The sequence below is a fragment of the Urocampus carinirostris genome, chromosome 10 (genome assembly GCF_059441175.1).
Source record: "Urocampus carinirostris isolate Australia breed hairy pipefish chromosome 10, RoL_Ucar_1.0, whole genome shotgun sequence".
NCBI classification, from domain to species: domain Eukaryota; kingdom Metazoa; phylum Chordata; class Actinopteri; order Syngnathiformes; family Syngnathidae; genus Urocampus; species Urocampus carinirostris.
This window is the reverse complement of record NC_142358.1, coordinates 22000953-22023106: the sequence shown is the minus strand read 5'-3', so window position 1 is coordinate 22023106 and position 22154 is coordinate 22000953. Positions and strand designations below refer to the sequence as shown.

Genomic DNA, 22154 nt, shown 5'->3' with positions numbered 1-22154 from the left:
AAAAATTGAGTGAATCCTTCAGCATTGAGAAAGAAAAAGGGCCTCCGATACAGGGAGATGAAATTAACTGGAGGTCTTGATTGACACCCGATAGCAAAGCAGGCTACTCAGGAGATTTGGAGATGACAGGTACAGCTGTGGAGGAGGAATACGCTGGCTCTTTAATATAGATCTGCGATTAGCCAGGCCCGAGATCACAGGATGTGTCATTGGAAGGGAGCTCAGAGGAAATTGCCACAATAACCACTGCACACACACACAACCTGTGCAATATGCGTGAGGAAAGTGCAAATCTTAGTGTCACTTCTTTGCAACACACCTCGGTGCGTTTCTTGTATCATTTCGTCACATTTACTAATGGAGATGAAGACTAAGTAATTTTTTTTAGATTGATGCTGTTGACAACAGTAATTTTGCTCTTTTGTCCTCTGCGTGTTTGTTGAATTTCAGGTGATGGGATGTTGTTGGATTTAGAGGCTGGTGTGGATCTTCTCAATAAGTTTTAAATGGCAGAATATTCTGGACATCATTGTCCTTTAGAAAAAAGCTGTATTCTGCCAATAGTGTGCAAGGGACATTTTGAGCAATTATTTTATACTTTTTCAGAGGTGTTGCAAAACCGCTGTTAAGGTTGAGGTTTGCTTTACATCATTGATCAATATTCTGTTATCAGTCATTTTGACATCTGTTTTCTTTTCTATCCTCAATTAATATCCTGGCATGAGCCCTTTTGACAGCTCGCCACTGTTATTTCATTATTGTTGGCCCCTCTGCATTCTGTCCATCTTTTCTTTCAGCCCTTGATATTAGTTTACCTTCTCTTGTTCTTTTTATTCTTGTGTTGCTATCACTGGGGGTTTCCACATACATCACTACTGCTGTATTCTGATGTTTTTCCACCACCACTATCAGGTTGGTTGTTGTCACCATCCATTCAGTCTAGAAGTTCCACAGGATATTGGCCTGTTCATTCTCGGTTATCTTCAAGGGTGTCTCCCATCTGGACCCTGGGACCATCAGTCCATACTCATCACGGATGATCCTGTACACTATGCCCACTACCTGGTATTGCCAATCGTTGTGCACATTCCTTGCAAGCATCTTCTATGATGTGTTGGACTGTTTCAAGGCCTTTTTCACATAGGTCTTGTCTGGTATGGTAAGCTTGGCTTTTAGAGTAGCGGGTCCTATTCCAAGGCTGCAATGAACAGTGTCTATGTGTTGTTTTTCAGTCCACATATACGGTCTATACTTTAGATTCATTCATTTTTCAAACTGCTTATTTTCAATGGGTCGCATGGGTGCTGGAGTACATCCCGGCATTGGGCAGGGGACAGGCTACCAGCTAATCAGAGACAAACAAGCATTGATCCACACATCCTAGGGGGAAATTTGGAGTCATCTATCAACCTGCCATACATGTTTTTGGAATGTGGGAGGAAACCCAGCAAAAACCCGCTCAGGAGAACATACAAACTCTGCACAGGGAAACGAGTAGCTGGAATTGAACCTGGGATATCTCAACTGAAAAGTGGATGTACTAGCCAGCCAGCAACATATACATTTTTGTAAATTGTCCTTTTCTTCTGCATGTTTGTTTGATTGCGTGGGTAGCTAGGAGGTAGGTTTTTGAAATCCTATGGCCAATTTTGACTCACCAACATGCATATATTTGGGACATAGGAGGAAACTGGAGTGTTCAGAGAAATCCCACTCTGGCACGGAGATGTCATTCAAATTCCTCACAGGGATGCCGAAAGCTGGAATTGAGCCAAGCACTTTTGAACTATTAGACAAATGTGCTAAACAGTCATCCACCATGCCACCATGCATCTTCTATTCCAAACAATACATCTTAGGCCAGTCTCCAAGCACGACCTTGTAAATATTTTTGACCACTTTTCCTGGCACTTTTCTCCTGATATTTTTCTGTTTTAAGTCTTTTTTAGGTGTTTATCTTGAAGGGAATGTCTAATCCTGTTTTAAACGGCCAAAGAAAGACTAACCTGGAAGCATCAAGACAGTTTGGTTTGAATAAAACAACATCAGGCAATCGAAAAAGGATACAAATTGTGACTAAGGTCAATACTACCCAGAAATCCCTATTGGTGTTGTGTATTGGAGTGGTTTAAAGCCCAAAGATAAATCTGATTTGGAGTGTCTCAGAGAAGTTTTTGTTTGCAAGCTCTCAAAATTGCAAAAGCTGAGAAATATGAACACGGTTCATTGCATCCACAGGTTACTGTGCACGTCTGTCCATCCATCCATTATCTGCACCGCTTATCCTCAGTAGGGTCGCAGGGGTGCTGGAGCGCATCCCAACTATCCTCGGGCAGTGGGCAGGAGACACCCTGTGGTTGCCAGCCAGTCGCAGGGCACACAAGAACAGACAACTTACTCACTCATTCACATCTAGGAACAGTTTGGACCGGCCAATTAACCTAACATGCATGTTTTTGGAATGTGGGAGGAAACCGGAGTGCCCGGAGGAAACCCACGCAAGCATGGGGAGAACATGCAAACTCCGCACAGCAGGTTCGACCTCATGACCTCAGAACTGTGCCACACACGCGCTAACCACTGTTTTTCAGTAACACGTCCAAAACTGCTGCTACTAACATACACAAACCATGATAATATGTTCACTATTATGTTATTTATTTACACCTTTAATCATTTGTCCACAAACTTTTCCTTCTCTGATGAGGGGTCAGGTCATTTTATATCAGAAAAAGTGTGATGGACTTTTTGGAAAATTTTACAGGCTTGAGGCGTTGTTGCAGTCATGCACTTTCTGGACAAATTTCAACATTATCCTTATTGTTTTCTCTTACTTCTTCATACTACTCACTATGTTTTATGTACTGTTACCCAATGATAAATCTATTGCACCCAGGTCATCCTGGAAGGGGGATTACCACTTGCGAGGCCCCCTTCTCAAGGTTTCTCAAGTACACTATAAGGTAAAAGCTCCTGAATTTCAATATTTTGTATGGCCAATATTATTCTGCAGAATCACAAACCTCCTGGCCATCAATTTCACCAGAGCTGGGGGATATTTGAGATCTTGTGCTTCTCCCCCTTCCGCTTGAGGATGCCCCAAAGATGTTCTTTTGGGTTGAGATCTGGAAACATTTTGGGCTAGTCTGTCCCCCTTTGGCCTTAGATCCTTTAGAAAAGCCTTAGTCATTTTAGAAGTGTATTTGGGGTCATTTTCAGGCTGGTATATGGCCCTGTTACGCAGTTTCTGGTGGGAGTGGATCTTTCCTTACTCCAGTATTTCACAGTACAGATACATGCTTGAGTTAATGTTTTCTTAATGAAATGTAACTCCCCAACTTCAGTTGCACTCATGCAGCCCCAAACCATGACATTCCCAACACCATGCTAGACTTTAGGCACGACACAAACATGTTTGTACTACTCGACTGTTAACCGCCATGCATGCTTCACACTACCTGAGCCAAATTAATTCATCTTTGTCTCATCAATCCAGAGGATACATTGCCAGTAAGCCATGGCTTTTGTTAACATACTTCTTTTTATTGTTTCTTAAGTGATGTTCTATTAAACATCATAATGAATTATCTGCAGAAATGTGAGGAGTGTACTCACGTTTGTGACAAACTGTATGTAACTGGAGGTCTAGTGGTAAGATTTCAACACTCGAATTTCTGCAACCCTGATTTCAAAACCCATTTCAACGAAAAGAATATTGAGGCATATAAAACATATTTTATTGTTTATGGGGTTGGACCGAAAGCTGAGGTGGGTCGTAGTTTGGACACCACTGCTTTTAATAGAAGAAATGACAGCAGACACATTTTTCCTCCATATATCTTTATTAGCTGATGCTTCTCATATATTTCTATAGCATTTACTATACAAGTAGGGTTGTCAATACAGTATTTTGTGGACATTGTACATACAGTATATCTATAAGCTTGAGAGGTACTAGAGGCAGAAACATCATTCTTAGATAAATTTGGCATTTGACAACAACAAACCAGTTCTTTCTCTCTTTCACACAAACACACACACTTGGAATACACGTGATATGCACACATCAAAGCATGCACAACTAAAGGCTTACCATCCCTACCTACCCATAAACTCACACACACATCATCTCACGCAAAAACGCTCTCACGTTCAATTGTCCATGGGGAGCAGGTAATGGGGGTCACAGGATCAATTACACTAGTACCACACCGACAAGGTAATACACAATGCTTACCATATTTGAAGCCGCACACTGCAAAAGTAAGAACATTTTGAAAAAAATATATATATTTATATTAAATAATGTAAGCATTTTTCCACTATGTTTTGGCTTTTTGCAGCTTTCTTGCAAATTCCTGGTTAAAAAACTGAACAAAAATATTGCAAAGCATTTATGGTCAACTTTTGACATTAAAAAGCAATAGATGTTATTGCACACTCTATTTTTACATGCGAAACACAATCCGTCTTCAGAATATTAGGAAAAGCCAAACAATAATTGCTTGTTTGAAACCGGAAGTAGTGATCTTTTACCAAAACAGAAATCTAATGTTATAATTGGAATGGTTTATTCAAGCACAAAGACGTAGTCTCGCTTTAAAATTAAGCAGCCGAAGACCAAAATACTGGTCTTGTGTCAAGATTTTTTTGTTGTCGTTTGAATTTGAAAAAAATAGGTAGATATTTAAAAAAGGGGAGGGAAGCGGTAGTCTAACGTATGTAGTGCTAGTGTTGGTAAGTACTGTAGGTACAAGGAAGATAATTATCACCTGCAACCAATACTGTTTGATTTCATGCTTGTGTATCTGTTTACCCAAGAAAGGGGGAAAGGAGATGTGACCACATTTTTAAAAAAAGCGGTCAGGTTGGTTACCCTCGATGTGAAGAACACCCCAAAAAAAGCTCATTTAGAACTTTGGATTTTTTTGACAAAGCATTTTTCCCCCTTAGAAAGAAATTCCACTCTCCCAGGCCAAATTGACATTGTATATCAACACCACCTTTTTTCAGGCAGTCAGGTAGATTACCCCGGATGTGAAAACTGCCAAAAATGGTTTTGCATCTCAACACAGGTGATGCTCTTACGGCACATAGGCATTCTAGTTTTACTCAGTTTTTATTACCACCTCATTTTTCTGATTGGTCTTTTTCCGGACCTTTATGAAAATATTAAATACATATTTGGTTTCTTTCACAGACATTTACGCAACATTACTTTATGGTCGGAAAGTGAAAACGCGTCACATGTACTTAAAAATAAAGATGAAAATATGATGTGAGAAGATGCTTGATAAAATGCACATTAGTTTTGCACCTATAGTCTGGAAACACTTTCTAGGGACATTGGGTAACAACATTTCTGTCACACACACAAACACACACATTCATGCTACCAGCCCACACTGCTTTACATTGCAGTGAGCTCTTCTCACTTCTGTCTTTATAATCCAAAATACATGGACCAACAACAAGGTGGGTGACATTGCATGTAACATTAGCGAAAACATAGTGTATTTATATTTGGCTTCAATAATGTGAAAGGTTACCTGAATTTTGCTCACATTAAAATACATCAATTAAACATAATTCCTTCTAATTGAAATGATTAGAACACACGCACATATTTAGCGCGTCAAGACAATTGTCCCCCCAAATTATCTGGTAAAAGTCAGTGATGCGCATTAGAGAAACCAAAAAAAAACACAGTCTGTAAAACCTGCTCACAAACGTAATTTAAATTTGATGTAACCTTCCTAGTATAGAGGACCGATCCTGCCTTATGTAAAAACAAATGTATGAATAAATAAACACCGACAAATCTATGACATAAAAATAGATGAAGACTTAAATAAATCAATTAATACCTTAATATGTGGCATAAATGCAATGGAGGAGTGACAAATCCGGAAGAACAGATTTCTGTCAATGTCGAGTTTGTGATGATGAGAAAAGTAATTTAAACATGTATCTATTACTTGCACTATCTAACCGTGCATTTATCCTCTAGTCAGACATTTTTTCACCTTCATGGCAGAGGAAATGAGTTTTACTAAATGGGGAAATTCTCCCCAACCAAATTTTAAGTTAGTTTGTCTCACCACTTTGCTTGTTTTATGTAGCGGTAAGATGAACACAGAACAGTGCGAATATTATGAGTCAGGTACGATGGAGGGCAGAAAGGTTCTAGTTGAAGCTTAAAAAGCCAGGAACGCGTTAAAAGTACGACTGTCCATTCATTTTACTCATCTTGCACGTTTTGCCTGTCATCTGTGTGTCTCCTGTGGTGTGTTGTGCTGCAGAATTTAGCTGTTAACTGCCTTTACCTAGTAGCTCCTCTCACTCTAATAAGCTCGTAGTGATGGGAATTCTCTCTTTTCTGAGAAGCAGCTCTTTGGCTCGGCTCAATAAAACATGCCTGCTCTTTCCCTTCCCAAAGTCCTCTTCGGATGGTTTTTGCTACATTATGCACAAATATACTTTTGGGGGACAAATACATGTTAAAAAAAAGAAAAGAAAAGAAAAGAAAAGAACGAAAGAAACAAAAGAAGTGAAACATAAAATAAAGGCATAAATAGAAAAAAAGTAAAAGGCTTGAAGAATCAAAAAATATACAAAAAAGGAGAAAAAGAAGGGAATGCTGGAAAAAATAAGAAAAAGAGGAAATCATGGAAAAAAAGAAGAGGAAAAAAGATTAGGGGAAAAAGTAAACAAAATAAGAAAAGAGAAAGAAAAAAGGAGAAAGAAATGAAATAACAGAACTTCTCACAATATACCCTCTTCACAGATGCCTACCATATACACAAATGCCTGCCTTTTCTGTACAAGTGAGTGGAGCTTCTCTGCTTTAAAAGCTATGAAGACTGGACTAGGAAGCTCAATGTCTCGGGAACTTTTGGAGGCCTTCACGCTGATGTACACTGAAAATGAAATTCTAATAACATTTTTGCTTAGGGGGGCTTAGGGGAATTATGATGTTTTGAGGTAGCCTAATTAAAATGTGTGTAGTGAAGCTACTTCACAAAAGTTAGAAGAGTTTAGTGTAAAGCCCAACAATATGCTGGGAAGGCAAATGCAATTTTGTTTTCAAATCACTGATATTTATTCATGTTTATTCTGTCATTTATTTTGTCTTGTATTTTGGCCTGGAGAGGGATGGGTGCCACCAGGCTGTACTTGCCAAAGACACACCACAGGAAATGGTGCCCCTACAGCCCTAGTGGTTATTGGATCCTAACCACCCATCCACCACTTAATCTTTTATAAACAACCAACTATTTCGTCATTAGTTTTTTGTGTTTTTAGTCATGTGTTCTGTCGTGTATCCTGTCATGTATTTTGTCATTTTTTGTCATTTATTGATGTATTTAGTCATGTATTTTGTTGAGTATTTGGTCATGTACATGCCCACACTTTCTTGTGTAAATATTTATGTAAATTATCTTTTTATAATTGTTATCCTTACAGTTAAATGTGTAACTGGAGTGCCAAGTCCAATTTTGTTGTCACAATATCATACCTGTCAACCTGTATGGTTTTGCCGTACAAAATACGTTTTTTTATGCATTTTAAGACGAGTACCACGTACAAGGAAATCTGTACGGAAAAACGCAAATTTGTCAATGATGGGTACCATCCGGTATACACCGACTATCACGAAACGGCAAATCAATCAAGTCAAAGGAGTTCGCCGCGGAAGCCTCTATCTCGGTATGTTTTTTTTCCGTTGCAAACGAACCGAGCGTTTTGATGCTACTGTGTGCATGTGTCTGCCGCCAGGGGATTTACCATCATGCATCATTCCGAATTTTTAAAAAAAAATGGTGTACGATTATTTTGTATTTTGTACGGGAAAAGACGACAGTTTGTACGGGCATGGAGCCGTGGAGGTTGACACGTATGCAATATGTTCAACCCATTTTGTAACAATGATAATAAAGGTATATTCCATTCTATTCCATCCACCATGTATTTGGTGGTGTATTTTATCATGTTGTTGTGCATTTAGTTGGGTATTTTGTCATATATATTTTTGTGTATTTTGTGGTGTATTATGTCAGGTATTTAGTCAAATATTTGGTTGTTCAGATAAGGGGGTGGGTCAAACGGGCTGAGCTTTTCACCAATTGGTTGATCGTCGAGCGCACAAATCAACAGCAATGCCTTCACCACCAATAGGTGAAAAGCTCAGGCACTTTGACCCGCCCCCTTATCTGAACAACCAAATATTTGACAAAATACATGAAATAATACACCACAAAATACACTCTCATTTTAATTACAGTGGAACCTCGGTTTTCGAACGCCTCTCAGTTCGAACAAATCGGAGTCCGACCAAAAATTTCGAGAAATTCTTGCTTCGCTGTTCGGTCAAAAAATCGGAGTTCGAACGCCGGTAATGCGTGAGTGCGTACGCTAGGGTGCGATGCTTAGCGGCGTACGGGTGTAGATCGCTCTTTTCTTCACCAACTGTTATCGCGTGCGGACGTGCTTTGTTTTGTTTCGCTTTTAATATAGGTGTAAGAAGTGTCTTAGCCCCTAATTATGCCTCCGAAGAAAGTCAGTGCAATCAGCTAAGTTGCTACAGGTGATAAAAGAAAAGTAGTGCGTACAACCTCCATCCCTCTCCCCACCGTCCACCTGCGCCTTCTGCTGACCACCACAAAGGTAAGAAATCCTATTCATAATTCTTTTTTTTATCCTTTTTTTTATTTTTACACGTTCATGTTAGCGTAATCTTTCGTACGGACGATTACGATAAGGTGAACGTACGATTAGCCTGGGTTGGCTTTATGTTTACAGGTAAACATTCAGGGTGTTGGAACAGAGCCCAACATTCAGGGTGTTGGAACGGATCCCCCTTTCCAATGAACCGCTTACCACTTGTTGTGGAGACCCGGGTGCTAAATGACTTGTAAACGACCTGATTTTTTTATTTTTACACGTTTATGTTAGCGTAATCTTTCGTACGGAAGATTACGATAATGCGAACGTACGATTAGCCTGGGTTAGCTTTATGTTTACGTTAAACATTCAAGGTAAACATTCAGGGTGTTGGAACGGATTAAATTGATTTACATTATTTTTAATGGGGAAAATGATTTCGGTGATCGAACAAATCGGTTTTCGAACAGGGTTCTGGAATGGATTATGGTCCAGAACCGAGGTTCCACTGTACATTTTGTTATATTTTGACAAAAAAAAAAACAATACATGACACAATAATTACAACAATAAATAAATAAATAAATACATGAAATAGTAAGTGACAAATGAATGAATAGATGAATAAGTTGTATTATTGCCTTATAATTATGTTGGCCTGGAGAGGGACGAGCGCCACCAGGTTGTACTTGCTCAAGACACACCACATGAATGGAGCCCCTACGACCAAAGAGATTAATTTATGTGTTCATTTATTTATGATTTATGTGATATTTGTTTATAGGTTTTTATTTATTTATTCATAAATTGATTTCTATATATGTCAGGATAGGTCCTCCATAGCCCATCCCAACATTTTATACGCCCACACTTCCAAATTTGGGGTTCACAAAGACGCAGGGTGCAAAAAAATGGACGCAAAAGAGGCAGATGTGGCCAACATTAACCTCCATGTTTTGTAGTGTTCCAACGGATCCAGAAGAGGGCGCTCTAAAGAGCTTAAACAGGCCCAGAAGACGCAGAGGTCACACAGCATTGGTGACAATGTAGCCTCTGTGCTGCTCGTTGCTGGGCTCCGGAGTGATGCTCTTTGATAAACGCTGCAAAGGGGAAAAAAAACAAACACATTTATTACGAAGTCTTAGACAATATGAAACAATAGTTTTCTCCTAATGTGTATCCATACAGTATAACCCAGCATCTCTTAACTTATTTTTTTTAGCCAATTTATCTCTCATAAATGTAAAAATTTACTTCTGTATTTAATATTGGACACCCACAAAGGAGATTGCGTAAGATGCTAGTTCATTATTTTGATTACCATTTCTCACTTTTTTGTTATCTTGACTATTATGCGCTGTTTATCATTGTCACTGTACGCTAATAATGTTGCTGTTCTTTGAATCCCACACTCTTTAGGGCAAATCTGCTTTTTGTAGTGGAGGAAATTTACAACAACAACAAAAAAACATGGATCAGTAACTCTCTGTTGTTCTGTGCACAGGTCCAAGTTCAGCTTAGTGGTCAGAGCACTGGACCACCAGTGGTTGAGATGACTGTCGAAAAAGGGGTAGACTTTATCTTATTATCACACAATTTTTAGTCACAGTAACAGAAACAAGTGTTAACTTCTTTAAGGATTACCAAATTCTTACCACTGGACTAGCAGTGATATCGATGGCACATGAATGGTAATTTTGTTGTGCATTTCACATGTTAGTTACAATGAAAACCACTAAGTCTATGCAGAATTTTGGTATCGATCAAATCCAATTATATACTTGCTAGTATTGACTGATACCAATCCAATACTCATTCTATTTGCTTAAATGTCATGGTTTATTGAGTTTGTTTCTAATTACGATAAACACAGCAGAAAGATTCACACCAAAAATGTTGCTTTTTTGGGGGGATATCTACTGGGCAAACTTTAAAAATACAAAATAAAAAACAAATATTTCGATTACAAAAGTTCCAAGACAAAAGGCAAAGTCAACCCAAAAAAGCAGCAATGTAACAAAAATCCAAAAACGGAAAACCAATGTCAACTGGAGAACTTAAGACCTTTCATTGCACATAATTTGGAAAATACAGTCAGAAATGAAACCCTAGTGACAACAGATTTACAGATTGTTTAGAAACGGCAATGTGTTTAGCTCATTTTTGCCAGGTGTTTGTGTGATTTTGTGGTGTTGCCACAGTAGCAGAAAACATTATTCCACAAATTGGCATTGTCATTTTCTGTGATTTTTAGCTTCTGGTAAGAATTGGCAATTAGATTTGACCCTCTCTTCTTCCTGGCAAGCAGTATGCAGCAGCAGGCCAAGAAGAGAGAGGTGCTAAAAGAGTGACCGGCAGTCAAACAATCAGACATAAACTTAGAAAATGGATGAGGGTGCTGTATAAGACAGAGAAGGGCTGCGCTAACATCATATATAAGTGGTGCTTTGAAGGAATAGGTGGAATATTAAAGTATCGATCCCAGGGCAATAGTATTGAAACAAACCGATTAGTTGCTCGGCTTTAATATTGATATTTGAATAGATCCGCCCACCTTAACGCGTACCCCCATTTGAGGACCGTTGTCAACCGTAATCTTTCTAGTCTGCAAAAAGTACACACACTTTGGCCTCTGTTAGGCTGATCTTTCCCCAGAAGTCCCATGTGTTTGTCGGGCTTGTTTACACTGCGCCGTGCTGACAGTGTGTGTCAGTATCATTGTGCGTTTTGCCAGTTGTGTAAATATTGGACAATGTGATCCGACTTTAGCTTTGACAGTGACAACATAAATGTTGACGATAAACGGAATTTTGTCTTTTTGTTGTATAACTACAGTATGGCAGGTGTTTAGTAGCATTCAATAGAGCTGGGGAAAAATCACGTCTCTATTTTTAGTCAGAGTAATTTGGTCAAAGCTTAATGCTTTTATTAATTTGATGCAAATTTGTATCTGTGTACTGTACACAGTACAGATAAACTTAATTCAGCGTTTTTCAACTAGTGTGCAGGTTGAAATTTCCCAATTTCTTAGCCATTGGTCGGTGTTGTTCCTTTCTTCCAGTGATCAGCCGAGTAAGTGTGACATTCATCGATATCAGTAGGTGGCAGTAGATGACCCTTTTTCTCTTTTTATGTACTACCGCATACTCCGGACTTTAAGTTGCAGTTTTCTTTCATGGTTTGGCCGAAGGTGCGACTTATACTTCCGTGAGACTTACTGTATATATATATATATATGTTGACTATTTTTTTGCACTATGATGACTATTTTTTGACCAAATGCATATGTTGACTATTTTTTGCACTATGACGACTATTTTTGCACCAAATGTATAGTTGCACAAACCCTTACGATACCAAACTGTATTACGATACCTGTATGTGACATCCTACATGCCGACATTCCTTGTGTAAATATTGTGTAAATCATAACTATAACCGTATCCTCCTTGTTTTATAACCTTATCTTGTCTGTTCCTTTATCTTCTTGACTTTTTTACCTCACTGTGAATGTGTGAAACTGGAGTGTGATGCCCAATTTCGTTGTCACAATATGGTAACCCATTTTGTAACAATGACATTCTATTCTATTCTATTCTATTCTATTCTATTCTATTCTATATATGAAATTGTTAACACACTATTATAGCAATGAGTTTTGGTTTCTTATTACCGGTACTGTATATCACTTCACATGTTATTTTCACACTAAACCATAAGAGGGCGCTCTAATTCTGTGTTGATGATCGCAACCTTGCCTTGTTGTGTGGAGGACATTTTTCTATGCGGAAAGAGAAAGTGAAGCAGCTTATGGTCTTCCTCCCGTGTTGGAGAAGTTGTTTACTGGTAAAAGTGACACTGAGGATGAATATTTCATAGGATTTGGAGTGAAGCTGATGGTTTGGTAAGCATGAGTTATGTGAATAACTCTCAAATGTCACGTCGTTACTGATGTGGGTATGCACGTACTTGTAACGTTAGTGTACAGTCTTCTCTATTTTATTTCAATTTCTAATTTGTTTTTCAGGATGTACGTTTTTGAAGTTGGATTCCATTAAATTAATCCCCCCCCAAAAATGCAACATACACTTCGAGTGCATTTGATACATATTTTGTTCCTTCTTAATTATGCATTTTTTGGCTGGTGCAAGTATACACTAGAGAAATGTATAGTCTGGAAAATATAAGTACTCATGAGGATAGTACAGTATATGTAATTATTCACTTTGTTGATTAAGCTGTTTAAGATTGCCGCGTGAAAAATGAAATAAGAAAAAAGTAAAAATTCTGCACATAATTAATACTGATTATTTTCAACCATCCTTTCATCATGTTCAATCAATCAATCAATAATCAATCCTTTCGTCATCTTCCGTTCATCCCAGGTCAGGTCGCAGGGGCAGCAGCCTCATTAGCCTCAGCCAAAGCCAAGACGTTCCTATCCCCAGCAACTTCATCCAACTCATCCAACAGGATCCCGAGGCGTTCCCAGGCCAGCCAAGAGATGTGTTCTCTCCAGCGTGTCCTGGGTCATCCCCGGGGCCTCCTGCTGGTGGAACAGGCCAGGAACCGAGGGAGGCGATCTAGGAGGCAGGCTTATCAGATGCCCGAGCAACCTCAGCTGGCTCCTCTCAATGAGGAGGAGCAGCAGCTCTACACTGAGTCCCTACGGAAAGACCGAGCTTCTCACCCTATCTGTAAGGGGGAGCCCTGCCACCCTCCATTTGTTTCCAGGATCTTTCGGTTATGACCCACAGTTCATGACCATCTGTGAGGGAAGGAACATAGATTGACTGGTAAATCGAGAGCTTTGCCTTTCGGCTCAGCTCCCTCTTCACCACGACGGACTGGTACAGGGTCCGCATGACGACGGTCGCTGCACCAATCCGTCTGTTTATTTCCGGTTCTAACCTAGCAATACCTGAATTGGATAACATCAAAATTGTGTTGTTGTTTTTTTTTGCTTATAACCGTTATGTGATTCATTTGAATTGTCAATTAAATTTAAATTGTATTATTTTGTGACTTTGAATTCTGACACGAAAACAGATTCAGTGCGCATATAAATACATTTTGCGACTTATACTAAGTTTATCAAACAAAATGAGAGTAGATGACTGGTCATTAAACTGAAATATAAATAAAATAGAGTTATTAAATGGAGAACAAGCAAACTTAAAATTTCACATTCAAAACCTTTATTCAAGTAAGAGTGATCCATTATTATAGTTTATGTTAAATGTTGTCTATTGTCTTGTCAATTGTTCATTATATTGCCGACTTGGGTTCAAATTTATTTTAAATCTGCAATTTACTCCATTAGTCTTACCACTCATCAAAAGCTAGAACAAGTCCAGTAGCTCTTCCAAACAGCATAGCTGCAACAAGTTCATTTATTAAACCTCAAAGGGGTACAAAATAAAACAGGAAAATCCCCCTAAAGTCTGTACCTGTTTGAATGTGCCCTTGGCATTGGCGAGGTGATAGACCATGTAAACAGGCACGCATATTAATGAGGATACTCCAATACTGTAGCCAAGAGCGGTGGTCCAAGGAGGATACTGGTAGTCAAACAACTTGACCTCAGGAGGGAAGGCAAGGAAGCTGATGATGATGAACTGCAAAGAGAAACATATTGGATGGACAAATGTGTCTACATTGTCATAGTCACGGGACTCTCTTGCAGTGTGACCATGGTAAATAATGTAAATACAGGACGTATTTTTAATGTTTCCTGGTATTTGTCCAACTGGGCTTTAGGGTACTGTTAAACATGATGACCCAAAACCACTTGTGGCCTTCTGATGACCAGGAAGAACATGTAATTATAAGACTAGAAAAAAGTCATTGATTTCTTGAAAATCAAACAAAAAATACTTTTTATCACCCACGAGCAAAGCAAGGGTGATGATAACGTTTTTATTTGGGTTCTAAGTATATACTGTACACTATATCTGTTTTTATGTTTGTATGTCTGTCCACCGAAAATGAGGGAAGGGCGTTTATATATGACCGCCATATTTCACAGGCAGTCAAGAAAGGTTACCCCATATTTAAAATTCACAAAACATGGACTCCGCACTTTTAGTTTTGTTGACTCAGAGGCTTTCCAAGAAAGACATTCTACTCTCCCAGGCCAGTACAACAATATTTCACAAGCAATCAGGTAGGTCACTCTAGAAGTGAAAATGCAAAAAAAAAACCAACTGAGCCTTTTGGTTTACTCTGCAGTTTTTCCATAAAGACATCCCTCCCACCAGTCCAGAACAACATCATATTTTAACACAACATCTTTCAGACAGACGTTGACTCAGCACTTTTGGCTTTGCTGACCCAGCATTATAATTTTTTATCAGAAACACATTCCACTCTCCAAGACCAGAATGACATTGAATATCAACACCATATTTTACAGGCAATCAGGTAGTTTACCCAAAATGTTAATACTATGAAAATGCTGAATCTTCATTTTTGTGTTAACTGTTTTTGAAAATAAATACGTGGTCATAAAAATGGGAACTACTCAAGAGTTTTGTCTGTAATGGTATGAAAATAAACTGGTTTGACAGATCTTATTTGTGTTATTGATCATGGATACTTGTTTAAAGTATTAGTGACTCCTCAAGCCATAGGTAGTGGTATTGGTATTAGTTTGAAAACGGGTACCAAGCACTAGCTTAAAGGAGTGTTCTGCTGGGTTTATGTTAATAACATAGTACAATAGGATCGAGATTGGGATATCTATGAAGTTCAAATGTCTCACCACGAGAAAAATAGGGCAGATAGCAACCCAGCAGATCCTCCAGAAGTATCCTGGGTAGAAACCAAGCATGACCTGGATGTCGTTGCAGAATCGTGTCGTTCCTAAAACAAACACGACACATTCGGAAATCAACACCATTTTCAATAATTACTATATATAATTTGTAATCAAATTGTTGACCATACTAACCATAGAACCAAGACACTGCTATAACTTCAAGCAGTACTACAGTGATGACCGCGGGGCCCGTGGCATACTCCTCAAACAACTTCACCACAAAAGCTCCCCCCTGATACACAAACAAAAGGAAAAATCCCAACTTTAATCAATCTTTTAGCACAGGCTTTGTCCACACGTGGCCATGATAGAATGTTGCATGCGCAGACTAGCGTAATTCAGTTGCTAATTACACCCTTACCTTAATTGAGGACTGGAGATAAAGGAATTACTACTTTAATTGCATTTGCATGGAGTTGTAGACTGCGGCCAATTAGCTAAATTGCATTAGCTAAATAAACCAGCACACTACGCATCATATTAACACAAACACACAGATTATATATATATATATATATATATATATATATATATATATATATATATATATATATATATATACACAAACAGTGGGGCAAACAAGCATTCCAGTATTTAGTCAACTACCTGAAAACATTAGGAAGGCCTGCAAATTCCAGCATGGCTTCACACAATGTTGACGAAATTTTTGTGTATTCGTCCGTGCATATCTCTTCGAGAGCAGTGCTTTTTTTGGGGCTGTCGTTGCGCAACACGGACTTTCAACTCCCTCGACACACTTTCAATAAGATTGAGATCTTGAGATTGTTTAGGCTACTCCAGGACCTTGAATTGCTTCTTACGAACCTACTTGTATCAGAAATTGAGTTTTTAGGGGTCATAATAGACAATAAATTAAGTTGGAAAACACACATCAGACACATACAAACTAAGGTATCTAAAATAATTTCAATAATTAATAAAGCCAAATTTATTTAAAATTATAATGCATTGTATTTATTATATTGTTCTCTAGTTCTGCCATACTTAACATATTGTGCAGAAGTCTGGGGCAATAATTACAAAAGTTCACTACAGCCGCTTTTTATCCCTCAAAAACGTGCAACAAGAGCCATACACAGGGTAGGATATCGGGATCATACCAATATTTTATTCATGCAGTCCAAATTATTAAAATTGGATGATTTAATGAAATTTTTCACTTCACAGTTGTTATTTAAGGCCAACAAGAACATAGTGCCAGAAAACATACAAAAAATATTCACTCGGAAAGAGGGAAATTATAACTTGAGGGGCTGTAGTGAATTCAAAATCCCAAAGGTGAGAACAACCAGGAAAAGTATGTGTGTGTCTGTGTGTGGAGTCAAACTTTGTAATTATTTAGATTTTAGATGAGATCAAACAATGTCCAACTATCCATGTGTTCAAATTTAAATACAAAAAAGCATTAATGGCGAAATACAGGGATGAAGAAAATGGGATATGAGGGAGATTGGAAATACTGCGTTTAAAACTATGGTTAACTTGTTGTTATTGTTGCTATTATTATATCAGACCTGTTATTATAAATATTATGTTTATTTTTATTGTTGTAACGTTTAGCAATGTTGACAATTTCAGGCTTCTTAGACCCTTTCAAGTAGGAGAACTTGCACAATTGGTGGTTGACTAGATATGTATTTGCCCCACTGCACATACACAAGTAGAGGTTGAGATTTACCTGTGGCGACTAATACATGCTTCTGTCATCCTTTCAAGTAGGGGAACTTACACAATTAGTAGTTGACTCAGTACATATTTGTCCCACTGGACACAGACACATCCAATAATCTCTCTTGCTATAACGCGGCTTACTTTACAAAGATTTACTACTTCACAGATTTGCATCATCCATTGTCTTCTGCATTCTGATTGGCTACAGTCTCCCTCACTATTATTTCATGGTAAGGAACTTATTTGTAAAAATAGAACAAATAAAACAATGTTTAAAGAGTACTTGTATTTGTTTAACAATTGCTTGAGCTTATTCAGTTTTTCATATTGGACATCTGCAAAGGGGATTTTATATGAAGCCAGTCTGGTATTTTGAGTTTTATAAGTCACTGTTGTACGTTGTTTTACTATTAGATCAGTGTCACTATTGGCCTACCATGTTTCTGTTTTTTTGATTTCCACACGATTTAGCAGTGATCTGTTCTTGTAATGTATGAGATTTGTTAAAAAAGAAAGGGATACGTGGAGGGCCTTTGCAACAGGTTGGAATTTCTTATTGGAGGTTTGGGTCCTTTCCTGTTCTCCTTGCAAGTTCAAAATCCATTTGTTCTTTAGCTTCAGTGCATGTACAGAATATTTAATAGTTTAATAATTATAAAATAATGTTTTGTACTTTTACCTATCACGGGTTGTTTTTGGAACGTAACCCCAGCAAAAAAACAAAACATGCCTGCTATATATAGTGTATACCTGCCTTTAGCAATGTGCCATTGAGCTTCAAAAATGTTCTAAAATAGCGTTTAAAAAAACAAAAAAAAACTTTAAGATAAGTGCTTTAGAACTACTAATTTTATTTTAAAACTCTTAGATGGTGTTGCGGAGTTGGAGTGACTCACATATGTGAGGGTGGAGAGTGCCCCGAGGTAGCAAACGCAAACGAGTCCGAAGACGAAGCGCTCTCGTCTCTTGACCAGGACATTGGGGAACTCGTCAAGCATAGCAGTCACAACCCCCTCCAAACCGGCAAACTGGCGAAGGGAATGACAATAAAGACAATTCAATGAGTTACCAACAGGTGAGAATAGAATTGACCTCGGAGCGTGTTACACTGATTTCTGGATCTCAACACTAACAGGGCACACAAAGCCTACCGTGCACATTAGCACTCACCTATTTTGTTTAGTTATCTTCAGATTCTGGACAGCGTACGGTAAAACCACACACTTCTTTCCCATATTTTATCCTAGAAAATTACTATTACTGGTACTTTATGTAGTTATTCAGCGGGGATCTTAAAACAATTGAAGGACAATATTAAATTTAGGGGATACTCATATTTTAGTATTTGAAAGTATTTTCTGACATTTTTTTGAGCAAAGGCACCGTTTTTTAGGGAAAAATCTTGAAGCACTCTCTCGAAACTCTTTACCCTTCCTTCCTTCCTTCCTTCTTTCCTTCCTTACTTGCTTCCTTCCTTCCTTCCTTCCTTCCTTCCTTCCTTCCTTCCTTCCTTCCTTCCTTCCTTCCTTCCTTCCTTCCTCTTTCTACCCAGCCCTCCCTCCATTCCTTCCTTCCTTCCTCCCTCTTTCTATCTAGCCATCCCTTCCTTCCTTTCTTCCTCCCTCTTTCTATCCAGCCCTCCCTCCGTTCCATCCTTCCTTCCTCTTTCTATCCTGCCGTCCCTCCATTCCATCCTCCCTCCCTCTTTCTATCCAGCCCTCCCTCCACTCCTTCCTTCCTTCTTTCCTTCCTTACTTCCTTCCTTGCTTCCTTCCTTTCTTCCTCCCTTCCTTCCTGTCGGTGATGAACGGTGATGAAATACATCTGCAAACTGAGTTGATATACGATAGAAGACGACAGATACTGTGCAATTAACTACTATTTTGGATTATTCGAGTATCATCAATTTTATTTTCGGGAGAAAAAAATCAAAATATATTGTGAAACTAGAAAAACAATGTTTGAAATGCTGACCAGAACATTCTATGGTACTCAGAAAGCTGATTAATCTGACTATTTTATTTCCCCAGTGAATCTTTTTTTCAATTCATTTTGGTTCTATCTGGTTGTTTATTTCTTAGTTTTTGTTTTATTGTTTGAAGAAGAAGTATTTATTTCCCAAACTGAAAGAGTGTTAATAAACACTCCCTGCATAGTTTAAACCATTATGCCTGTCTGCACAGCTGAAAAATCCCCTGACTGGTGGTGGTGCATTATTTTTAAAATTAAGAGATTGTAATCATTATATATAGGGTACATTTCAAGCACAAGAAGCCTAAAAGAGAAGGCATGAGTGACACAAGGTATTGCACAGTAATATCCTCAGTCATGAAAAACTGATGTTGATGGCGTGCTGATAATCAGTATGCAATAAGAGCCTCACAGGTCTCTGAAACCGGCAGCTCGGACAAAGACGAGCACGGGCTGATTGAGAAAAGATCACCGAGCTGATATAAGGCCAAAGCCACATTGTTTTGTTGACTATTAAATGGGCGCAGACGTGCTCAGAGCAGTCTTAGAGAAGATGCGGTCTGCATTCAGGTCAAGACCGTGCTAATATGAAACATGGTGTACGCTTTTAGTAGGGAACATGTGACAGATGCATTCATCACTTGGAACATTGAGGAGAGCAACAAGTTAACTTACAGTGCTATCCAGACCCAACATAATGATCATGAGGAAGAAGATTATGGCAAAGAACGTTGCGGCTGGCATGTTGGCAATGGCTTCTGCGTAAATGATGAAAAGCAGACTGGGTCCTACGGATAAAAGAAGAAGCTGAGGGAGGCATCACCGAGCTTTTTGGATTCTACGCGGAGTTTTTTTTAGCCAGCAATACCATATAGAAGCCACTTACCAGCATCCTTAGCAACAGCATCTACATCTTGTTGCCTCATTTCAGCCATGTAGCCCAGCACGGTAAAAATGACAAAGCCGGACAAAAAGCTAGTGAGGCAGTTCACTGAGCTGGTGACCAAAGCATCTCTGGAAGGAAATGGAAGAAATGTGTGATTCAAGTCAAGTCAAATTTATTTCTAAATCATTTGAAAGGACTGCACAGCCCACAATCCTAACATCCCCTGATCTGAAACCTGCAAGTCGGCAAGGAAATACTCAAATACCTCAGCACGAGGAAAACAACAAACCTTGAGAAGGGGCAATTTAGACAAGTAACTGTGTGTTTTCTCTACTCGGGTTCATGCCATTAAACTTACTTGTAGCAGTTGTTATGAAACGGGTTGTAGCTGGCAAAGGCAAGGAGGACCCCAAAGCCCGGGCCGAGCGAGAAGAAGATTTGAGCCGCTGCGTCGATCCACACCTAAATTACAAAATAAAAAACTTGTGAATAATTGTAACAAACAATGCATTACAAAATCCCAGTTTTGAAAGAAATAGGAAAAGTATTCGAAGTGAACATTTCTTGCTCCAAATACTCTATCCATTTTGCTTATGTTCCATCCATCCAGGTTCTTAACTGCTTATCCTCACTCACTAGGGTCACATAGGGCAGGAGACACCCTAGTCTGATTGCATACCTGTCAAGCTCCACGGCTCCATGCCCTTACAAACTGTCGTATTTTCCCTTACAAAATAATCTTACACCATATTTCTTTTTCAATCGTGTTTATTTATGTAGTTTAACATGTTATATTGTACATGTGTTTCGTTATATCATATATATTGTTAATTAAATTTTGTTGTGAGATACTGAGTTGCTCGGCATGAATATTATAAAAAAGTTCAAAAATTAAGTAGCTTGGACGTTCACTGTAGTAGGAAAAAATACATGCAAATAGAATTAAGTAGAATAATACATTTTCCTATTCAAATTATTCATTCATTTTCTGCATTTAATTATTGTTGGTAACATACTGATTAAAGGGATAATCACAAACCTGCCTTTTTTCATTTTCTCCCTTTATACTTCCTTTTTTTCTTGACTTCTTTGTACAACATAATAATTCGTAATATAATGCATCAAAGCAAGTGAGCCGTTTGAGAGCCGGCTATCTTTAATGAGTTGAGCCGAAAAAGCCGGTTCTCTTAAAAAGAGACGGACTTTCACTACACAACTACGGAATGATGCATGATGGGAAATCTCCAGGCAGCAGACGCATGCTCACAGTAGAATCAAACCGCTCGCTTCGTTTGCAACAAAAAAAAAACGATACAGAGATAGAGGCTTCCACGGCGAACTTGTTTGACTTGATTGATTTGCCGTTTCGTCATAGTCGGTGTATACCGGATGGTACCCATCACTGACAAATTTGCATTTTTCCGTACAGATTTTCTTGTACGTCGTACATGTCTTAAAATGCATGATAAACGTACTTTGTACGGCTAAAACGTACAGGTTGACAGGTATGTGATTGACAGCCAATCACAAGCCAGACAAAAAGGGACAATTTGGAGCCAGCAATCAACCTGCCATGCATGTGTTTGGAATATGAGAAGAAATTGTTACATACTGTTTTTGTATATGCTGGAACCGTATCTACCGGGGCCATATCCCCCTAATGGGAGGTGGCCAGAGTCAAGACACGCTCATATTCCTGCATTCTTGATTCTTTCTTGAAGATTGATTCAGGGTAGGGGATTCCCAGCCCCCTTGCTCAACCCAACCATGAGAACGCATGGAGTGTGATGTCATCCCAACCTGTAGTTGACTAAACCTCCCAATTCCAGCCCCTAAAGTCCGAGCACCAAGCAGGTAGGCAAGGGGTACCAATGTGTAAGTCTTAAGTATGACTCGGCCGAGACTAGGACCAGCAACCTCCTAGTCTCAGGGCAGGACCTAACCCCAAGGCCACTGAGCTGGTCTCAATGGAAACTTTAGTGCCTGGAAAAAACTCGTGCAGATACATCACACAGGGAGGCCAGTAGCTGGTTCTCTTTCTTTCTTTCTCTCTCTCTTTTGAAGGCACTCATAACTGGTCAATATGAGTGGTGTCAACTGTGTTGTTTTTTGGGGGGACAA

At 38.8% G+C, this 22154-nt stretch overlaps 1 protein-coding gene across 2 annotated transcripts in view; it reads right to left on the bottom strand.

The window, feature by feature from the left end:
* Window positions 1-8196: 8196 nt before the first annotated feature.
* slc6a4a (solute carrier family 6 member 4a) overlaps window positions 8197-22154 on the bottom strand; it is a 48144-nt gene continuing 34186 nt past the window's right edge. For both annotated transcript variants that reach the window (XM_088345469.1, XM_088345468.1), the window contains exons 7-14: window positions 20392-20495; window positions 20034-20161; window positions 19823-19935; window positions 18073-18204; window positions 15617-15716; window positions 15428-15528; window positions 14115-14282; window positions 8197-9764 (exon numbers count right to left, since the gene is read on the bottom strand). In XM_088345469.1, the coding sequence (XP_088201595.1) occupies window positions 9690-9764; window positions 14115-14282; window positions 15428-15528; window positions 15617-15716; window positions 18073-18204; window positions 19823-19935; window positions 20034-20161; window positions 20392-20495 (921 nt within the window). In that variant the 3' untranslated portion in view covers window positions 8197-9689. The remainder of the gene's footprint in view (window positions 9765-14114; window positions 14283-15427; window positions 15529-15616; window positions 15717-18072; window positions 18205-19822; window positions 19936-20033; window positions 20162-20391; window positions 20496-22154) is intronic.